The following is a 9,542-nucleotide window of genomic DNA, read 5'->3' as shown; positions in this document are numbered from 1 at the left end:
GATGCAGAGTGAAATTCTTTTCTTTGCATAACCCAGCATGTCAGGAAGCTGGGGTCAGAGCGCAGGGTCAGACATGACACGGCGCCCCCTGGAGCAGAGAGGGTTAAGGGCCTTGCTCAAGGGCCCGAGCGTGGCAGCGTGGCAGTTCTGGGGCTCGAACCCCCGACCTTCCGAAGAGTAACCCAGACCCTTAACCGCCAAACCCTCCACTGTCCCTCTGACATTATATTTTTATTTTTAAAATACTTTTAAGAACATATTTAAGTCTTGACGCTTTTTAATTCACGGTTCTGATCTTGAACATTAGTGAATATTTCCGGTGGGATGTCGGCTCTATACAACGAGCTGTACCACGCCGTCTAACAATTTGTTGTAATGACATTATTTCCGCCGGAACACAAAGGTATTGTACGCTATTTGAGGACAATATTAAATATATGCAGTACTGTGCAAAATCTTAGCCCTCCCATTGTCTTTAATGCAAACTTTTACAGATTTCCTATCCCCTTGTTCATAAAGCGCTTGATATAAAGAGGATGTCGTAGGTGTAACCCGCACACGGGCCATTTTCATAATCTGAAACCCCACCCAGAAACTCTTGCACAGGATAAACACCTGCGTAAGGCGAGCCCGAATTAGGAGAACGTTCTCGGCATAGCTACGGATCTATCTTTTGATCTCTGAATAAAGACCTGCGCGCATTTGTGAAGGAAATAGGATGCAAAGATTTTGCTTTGGAGTTCTACAGGAGGAAGGCACACTTTCAGTCGTTAACGCCCGGCTGAAGCTGGTACAGAAGGAGAAAAAAAACCCGCGACACATAGTTATCTGTAGATAGGAATTCATTTCAATCGACGCATGAGATTCCCAAGGGTTCGTTATGGCTTCTTCAATAATAATAAAGCTAATAATACGTTATTTATAAGCTAGAGAACATTTCATACACCTGCTAGCTCAAAATGCTGTACAATCTGATTAATAGTCGAGAAGGTCAATTATAATAATACATCAGGTCAATTATAATAATACATCAGGTCAATTATAATAATGTATCAGGTCAATTATAATAATGTATCAATTCAATTATAATAATGTATCAATTCAATTATAATAATGTATCAATTCAATTATAATAATGTATCAGATCAACAGCAGAATTTGTTTAGTGGATTAGTTTCAGTAGCATTAAAAAAAAAAACCCCAAACATAGTTAGCTCATATTTTATCTGCTTAAAAATAACTTCAAAGAAAAAATAAGAAATCACTATTCGATTATGTGTGATATTCATCTTACAGTGTGTGTACTTTAAATATCAATAAATACGTCGGCAAACCATTTAGTTTGTCTTTTTTTTTTTTTTGACCTTTTAGACATGAGACGTGTTATTTTTTATAAGAGGCTGCCGTTTTAAAACTGTGATATTTATTCAATAACTATGTGTAAACATATTAGAGATGGGATTTGAAGGTTAAACAGAGCACATGTACATAAAGAGGGGTCATGAGGATGCTCTTTAAATTGTTTCGTTAAGCTGCTTGAGCATCGGGGAATATTTTCTTCAGTGGTGTAATTCCCATCGTCTTTCAAACATCACGTGTTATGTACGTTATTTAACTCCTGGAGCGTTATCCAACCCAAACGGCATTACGAAATGAGGAAAAACACCAATGACTAGATGTGAACGCGGTATTTTATTTCCGTTTGTTTTATTCGTTACGCTATCGGTCGTTTACATTGTTTACAGATCACAGAGTGCTACTTTCATGCTGCTTTCCTAATCCTAGAAGAAACGCTCAAGTTGCAAGCAAGCAGGAAAAATGAGAAAATAATAAAAGGATGTTTCTTTTCGATAAAAACACTAAAGAACAAAGGAAGGATTTATCCCGTGTACAGCGCCGAAGCAGATATCTGTCTACTCTAGCAATGTGGCCTCTTTGTGTAGCTGGAGAAAGAGGCAGGAAAGATGATCTGTCTGAAAGGCTTTGATGGGTCTGAAACCGAAACGCGAGAGTCCTTCACGGGGCCTCCCTGTGGGGGGGGGGGGGGGTTAATGTGTTACAAACAATGGGAGCTTTATTTTGGAGCCCGATTCTCACTTCTTGGACTCTTCGATTTGTTCGACCTCGCTGGATTCGTCCACCACTTTCCCGTTGATCATGGTTTGAGTGACCACCTTGACGATCTTCCTGGTGCGAACATCAGGCTCTTCTACAGAGAAACAGTAAGAGTCAGTCCATACTGCCAGGGTGATACGGAGAGAGATTATTATTGTTATTTTTTTTTTCTCTACACGTGGACGTGTAAGGTTTGCGTAGCCAAGGACGTGCTGCTCTGTTTTGCTACGTTGCTCTGTTTATGGCGTTTAATCTGTCATTACTCTGCAGCCACGGCCTCTGTTAGTCGCCTCGCTGCTATGAGACGTGCGTGCGTACCGTACACCCTCTCGGCCCTTTTTGTCCCAGACAAAGAGTTGAGATAATATGGTGATGTATTTTTAACCCAGGGCTAACTTTCTAATCAGATTGAACTAAGTTAATTTACGTCTCCAGGCTATGAGAGTAAGCAGGGTGGGTCTCGAGCAAAAGCGAGCTCTTATCGAAGCGAAAGCTGCTCATGAGCGTGAACGTGTCATTTATTTCCCTTCTGTAAACATGTTCCCAAACGCACATATCCTGAATACTCACTCTTAGGAGGTGGAAGGACTTCTTTAACACTGCAGGAGAAAAGGATAAAGAGAAAATCAGACGTGATATGAGCTAGACCAGAAGACGAAACAGACTAGAGGTGAGATTGAAGTACTCACGCTTCCTCTCCTTCCAGCAGGCGCCTGTAGGTGGCGATCTCCAGCTCCAGGTTCTGTTTGATGCGCAGGAGCTGCTCGTAGTCGGTCTTATTGCGCTGCATGTCGAGCCGAAGCTGAGAGAGATCCTCCTCCAGCTGGGTCAGCGTGGCCTGCAGGCGCTCCATCTCCATAGCATACTTCTGACCCGTTTCGCCCAGGTTCCCCTCCAGGGCGGCGACCTGCAGGACGGGACGTGCTCAGAACAACGGTACCACTAACATAAAAACCAGCGATCAGAAATGTCGTAAACTGAAAACGAACAAACATTTCCATTGAACGTGATAGAAACGTTATTTTTTTCACTTCCGGTGTGATTTCAAGAAAGTATCAACTAAACCTAAACAGTTTCCCAATAGCCCTGACTCGCTTCCTGTCTGGCTTCAGGAAGATCCGACATTAGATAGCCACTACAGCTGGGTTTTCGAGGACAGGGTGACGACAGGAAGTAGTTTTCCTATGATTCTGAAAAGGTTAGCAATAAATGCACGCATGTCAGGTTAAACGCAGAGTTGGCTATCGTACGTAAAGATCGTTATTAACTGAAAGACGAAAGAACGTTGTGGAACGCTGGAGCAGGAATGTAAACAATAACACTTCTGTTCGTAACGAACCAAAATGAAATGAAACAGGCAAAGTCAGTGCTGTACACGAAAACTAGCTAAACCCGTTTCTGTAATAAATATTTAAAAAAACAGAGAGAACGAGAGAGAGAGAGAGAGAGCGAGAATGAGAGAGAGAGAGAACTAAACTATTATTATGTAACTTTCAACGATTTTGCAATAGCATCATGCTACGTACATACACTCGTAATAAAAGCCAAACTCTTAAAGGTTCTATGTAGAATCCTACGACAGTGTTTCCCCCCCCGTGTCTATCTAAGAAACGCTTGATGAACCCAATTTTTCTAGGAGTGCAAATCTGAACTCGGTGATCAAAGCTGTGTTTATTATTGAGATCTCGTCCGACTGGTTTATTCCAAACCTCCGGAACTCACAAACACGTCCAAGTACATGTATAGGTTGGGATTTCGCTCATAAATAAATCTATACTGATGGGGTTCTTGTAATTTATTCTACAGTGAAAGGTTTGAGAACCCCCTGGTTTAGTTTAGCTCATACAATTTATTTTGTTGATGAGGATGACGATGACATTACTCCTTCTACATCCTGTTCCATCACGGGTTCCTCAACAGTTTTATGGGACATGAATGGAGTTCATTTCCCCTTCAGGTGCCAGTATTTTGGGTCGGAAATTCATGGACTGGTGTGAGATCACGTATAGGGTCGGGTTCCACCTTCGTGTTGGCGGAAAAGCCCTACGCTCTAAAAAAATAAAGGTTCCGATCGGAACGAGACCGATTTTCTCAGCCCGATGCCACGGGAGAACGCTTTTAAGTTGTGAAAAGAACGTTTTACTCTCAAGTTACTCTCAACCATCTATTTACGGCAGCTTAGAACGCATAAATGGTTCTTCACAGCAGTGCCACAAGGAACCATTTCTCTAAAAAAAAAAACAAAAAAAACAACAACGCTTAGTAATTGGTTTAAAGAACCAACATACCAATATAAGGTTCTTAAGAGTGATGTCAGGAGAACCTTTTCCCATTTTAACCCCTTAAGGGATGATACCTTGAAGAACCAAAACACTCTCTGAAGAACGTGTATAATGAAACATAAACAACTTCTTTAATCTCCAAAGAACCATAGAGCTCAACTCAAGAACCCTATACAATGGGAAAAAAAAGGTTCTTGACAAGAATAAGAACCTATGGCGCTGTAAAGAACCATTCAAGAACCTTTATTTTTTATAGTGTAGACCTCACACAAGTCATGTTGATGCTACTACAAAATTTGCGTGTGTGTGTGTGTGTGTGTGTGTGTTGGAGGGGGGTGTTGCTTTTGTTTTGCTGAAATTCTTTTGAAACAGACCCCTATGTAATCTGTTTACCGTAAATGCCTCCTGATCTCCTGATCCGAGAGCGAGATTGCGTCTCAAGTGAAAATAAAGCTCTCACGAGAAAGGTTGTGGCCGATGCAGCAGGTGATACCGGGGGATTATTCAGTCCTCCACGAGCACAAATGCCACTTTAAGCCTACCACTTTAAGCGGCATCGCTTTCACATTCTCGACCTGAAACCGACTGACCCGATCAGCCAGGTGCTTGTGGACCGGGAACGAAAATAGGACACGGCGCTTTGGGGACACGGGCCGGGCAGCGCTTTGGGGACTTGCGATTGAAAAGGGCAAAGTCTTAAATTGCGCTGTAATCCTATAAGCACTCTAGAAGTTCAGCCTGTAAACAGGAACAGTGTTTTAAAAGGTTCCCCCACCCACTTCCCTCCTTTCTTCATCATGACGGTTCTGACCTGTTTGTGGAGGCTCTCCAGTTCCACCTCGAGGGTCTGCAGGAAGCGCTGCCTCTCGGTGAGTTCGCTCTGAGCCCCTCGCAGTGCCTCGTTGCTCTCGCGCACCTCTGTCTGCACCACCTCCAGCTGCAACAGCGACACGGAAAACGTTCAACGCGCCGCACACACGTGGTTCCGCGAGGCTATAAGGAATGTTACACAAGGGTACTATAGCGGTGACGCATTCTGGGACGTTCCATCGTTTAGGTCTACGGATTTTAAAAAGTCGGTGTGAAAAAATTTAAGGTGTAGTGTGCCTAGAGATGTCTGTTTACGGAAGAAATAACCTAAGATTATTTCCCAGTGTAACAGCATGTGTTTTAGACTTCCTTTATGACAGCAATTTGCCGACAAAACCAAAGCACGTTGTACTTTAAAAAAAAAACAAACAAGTAGTTTATAGTTACATTTAATGCTATCCCACTTTCACCAGCTAAGAAACCGCTAAGCATAAACTCCTTTTTCCTGAAAATTTACAGCTTCACCTCGTGCTGTTACGATGCGCTGACACTGGAGACTCCTTCCCTAAATATCAATGATATATCAATGGTGAAGCAAAGAAAGCTTCACCATATCAACCACTCAAAACGAACCAACCCTTTTCGACCAATCAGAATCGAGATTGCGAGCACAACTGCTCTGTTTACGTCACTGACCTTTTTGCGGTACCAGTCCTCCGCCTCTTCTTTGTTCTTCCGAACGATGCCTTCGTACTGAGATCGGAGTTCGGACAGCACCGATCCGAGTTCGGGACCACGAGCGGCATCCACCTCCACATTGACGTCCTCCTGGGCTACCCGTGCCCGCAGGCTGTCCAACTCCTGCACAGAGTTCACATATCTTTACGTGTGTGTCAGCAGCTCAGTATAATACTATTTGATTATGGTAAGTGTGTGTAAATTCACGTTTGCTTAACCGGGTGTGGTCTGTACATGTGCATACAAGTGTGTATGCATCAGTGTTAAGAACCTGATACCGCATCGTGGTGTAGCGCAGATGGAAGTCTTTACATTATTAACTTCGTCTGTAAATATTTGATGGACGGCTTAGGTTACCTTGTGTTGTCTTTGTAACGACTACGCACAAATTGCACGCTACTGGGCTCTAAAGCACGCACGCATCTTAGGAAAGCCTTCAGAATGACTCTGGCTTGAATTGGACGAGAAAGCTCTTGCTATACCACAGACAAGGGAGGCCATTTCCATCACTGAACAAAATGCATTAAACATATTTAAACGCCATCTTCATTATGCATCATGAGTTTTTAAAAGAACCCTAACATTTAGATCAACCAATATTAATCGTCAAAAGTCCTTATTTACAACTCTGTACTCCATTTTAAATTCCATTAAAATCCTAATGACCTCATTTGAGGCAGATGTTCCACTGTAAGTTTGCTTGCCTTTTTTAGATCTTGCACAATTTAGCTCCATAGAGTTATTATTGCACCTAGTGGTCAAAAATGGGAACTGCACTCGAGGCCCAATGGGGCAGCTATCACTCTGCCCCATGTTCGGGAACAGGAAGGAGCATTGGACAGGACAGTTAATGACAGGGTTGCCAGATTGGGATTGTTTACAATTACTCTGCAGATCTTATAGTCTGAGATCTTGTTTCATAATAAATAATCAGAATGAAATCAAATAAAGTCACACCAACAAAGGCAACGTGTAAGTGCAGACAGTGTGTATATGATGAACAGAACCACCTCTATTGGAAGATATACTGTAAAGCGAATTTACGTCTAAAACGGCTCAAAACAAGCTGCCGGATGTATTTTCTTGACTGTAGCGTATAGTTTAATTTGAGTGAGATAGCCTCTGGACTTCGTTTTGTTTGAGGTTATGTCATTATTAATGTCATCCTGCACCATCACACTGATTCCTACTGGCGTTCTTGAGATAACGTACCTCCTCATGGTTTTTCTTGAGGAAGTAGAGCTCCTCTTTCAGGCTGTCCAGGTCTCCTCGTAGCGTAGCGATGATCTGATCATGGTCTGTCTTGGCCCTTTTCAGAGCCACACAATCCCTCTCCACTGACTGACACATAGCACTCTCAGTTTCCCATCTGGAACACGAACAGACTCTTAAACATTCATCAACACTTTCACTAGATGTTTTTTATTTGAGGAACAATGTGTGTGCTTTTTCCCCCCAAAAGATGAAAAGAGTTCTTAATCTGATATTTATTAATTCCAATAATATAATATTAATTCCAGTGTACGTTCTTGAACCAGGAATGGTTGATGATAGGTGGAATTTAACTCTGAAGAACAGTTCAAGTTCTATGTAGAAACCAACACCAATGGGTTTTCTTTCCAAAATCAGTTCCAAGTGAGAACTATGTAGAAAGCTAAAACCCTCACTCATCTAAAGGACCCTTTAAGAACCCTCTTTTTTTAACGAGCATAGATCTTCAGGACATGGGTTAGACACCTCTTGTCTACAGTCGCAGACAAGGTCAAATCCAGAACCCGTAAAGGTTCTTCAGCTCATCCATTTCAAGAAATAAACTCTATCTATCTATCTCTATCTATCTAACTATCCCAAGAACCTTTATGCAACCCTTTTTTTAATGATCATAGATCTCCAGGACACTCCTGGTCCTGAAGGTCAAATCCAGAAGCCATAAGAGACTCTAAACCATCCTAAGAACTGTTGAGGAACCCTCTTTTTTAATGAGTCGAATTGTCAGGACAATGCTTAGACACTCCTGGTCTACACTCTCAAAAAAGTTCAAACACAGAACCTGTAATGGTTTTTCAGCTTGTCTATTTTGGGGAAAGAACTCGTAACTATCCAAAGAACCTTTGAGGTACCCCTTTCTTAATGAATATAGATCTTGGACTAGACACTCCTGGTCTACACTGTCAGAAAAAAAGTGTTCTTCACTTTCTCGTCCATTTCAAGGAACCTTTTAAATCACTCTTAACTACCCAAAGAACCACTGAGGAACCCTCTTCATAAAATGAATATACAACTTCAGGACATGGCTTACACACTCCTGGTCTACACTGTAAGGGTTCTCCAGCTTGTTTATTTTAAAGAAATATATCCAAAGAACCCTTGAGGAGCCCCCTTTTTTCTAAGGCTGTAGATCTGTATAAGGCAGAACATTCATCCTTTCACTCACTTGATTCTGAAATCGTCTGCAGCCAGCTTGGCGTTGTCAATCTCCAGCATGATGCGAGCGTTCTCCAGAGTCCTTTTCCTGACCTGGACATTGAGGTAAAATGGTTTGTGAATGCCATCAGAGCTGGAGACCAATTTCTTCACTGTCGCTTTCTAATCTAATCTAATCTAATCAACTTTTTGGTCGCAGTGGTACTAAATGAGTGATGAGACCATTATTTTGAACTTACGACCAAGTAATTATTTTACACGGTGCGATTTGTGTCTACGAGAAATTCACAAAAGTGGCTCTTTGTAAAAGTTTTAATGGAATGTGAGTTTTTTTATTTATTTATTTTTATCTAAAACTGATTGTATTTTCCAAAGAGGAATCTGGGAACCACCAATGGTCACACTGAAACTCAATCAGACGTTATAGCGTTGTAATTTGGTATTTGGATTGGGTTTAATCCATCAATCTTCTCCTCTCGGTGTGTTATCTGATACTGGAGCTATTGAGGAAATGGCAACCCGAGACTCTGAACTCTGTCCAGCCCCAGTGGCCAAAAACCCATCAGATAACCCAATCCTGAATGACCAAACCCTGGTATAACTCAATGCACCATTGACCCTGAACTATGATACAAAAATGAGAGATTAGGAATAGGACTGCTTCCTAAAAAAATCCCTATCCAAATGGAACCAACTGAAGTCCTTCTGTACTACTGAAGTCCTTCTGAGTACTGAACAGTCACAAAAAACTAGAGCCTATTGTGGATGCTTTGGAGAAGTATTTATCATAAAGGATTACTATAAAAAAAACATCTCTCTCTCTCTCTGTCTCTCTCTGTCTCTCTCTCTCTGTCTCTGTATCTCACTCTCTTTCTCTCTGTCTCATTCTGGCTCTCTTTCTCTGTATCTCTCTCTCTCTCTCGTTCTGTCTCTCTCTATCTTTTTCTGTCTCTGTCTCTCTCTGTATCTCACTCTCTTTCTCTCTGTCTCATTCTGTCTCACTTTCTCTGTCTCTGTATCTCTCTTTGTCCTTCTCTCTCTGTCTCTCTCTGTATCTCACTCTCTTTTTCTCTCTGTCTCATTCTGTCTCTCTTTCTCTGTCTCTGTATCTCTCTCTTAGTCTGTCTCTGTCTCTCTCTGTATCTCTGTCTCTCATTCTGTCTCTCTCATTTT

At 41.9% G+C, this 9,542-nt stretch overlaps 1 protein-coding gene across 1 annotated transcript in view; it reads right to left on the bottom strand.

Moving 5' to 3' along the window:
• Positions 1-2,047: 2,047 nt before the first annotated feature.
• Positions 2,048-9,542, bottom strand: part of LOC128620783 (keratin, type I cytoskeletal 18-A-like) — a 12,551-nt gene continuing 5,056 nt past the window's right edge. The window contains exons 3-9 of the mRNA XM_053646071.1: positions 8,380-8,462; positions 7,158-7,314; positions 5,904-6,068; positions 5,209-5,334; positions 2,805-3,022; positions 2,686-2,714; positions 2,048-2,209 (exon numbers count right to left, since the gene is read on the bottom strand). Of these exons, the coding sequence (XP_053502046.1) occupies positions 2,094-2,209; positions 2,686-2,714; positions 2,805-3,022; positions 5,209-5,334; positions 5,904-6,068; positions 7,158-7,314; positions 8,380-8,462 (894 nt within the window). The 3' untranslated portion in view covers positions 2,048-2,093. The remainder of the gene's footprint in view (positions 2,210-2,685; positions 2,715-2,804; positions 3,023-5,208; positions 5,335-5,903; positions 6,069-7,157; positions 7,315-8,379; positions 8,463-9,542) is intronic.

Source organism: Ictalurus furcatus, chromosome 16 (assembly GCF_023375685.1).
Source record: "Ictalurus furcatus strain D&B chromosome 16, Billie_1.0, whole genome shotgun sequence".
NCBI classification, from domain to species: domain Eukaryota; kingdom Metazoa; phylum Chordata; class Actinopteri; order Siluriformes; family Ictaluridae; genus Ictalurus; species Ictalurus furcatus.
Note: the sequence above shows the minus strand (reverse complement) of the source record. Positions and strands in the feature narration are given on the sequence as shown.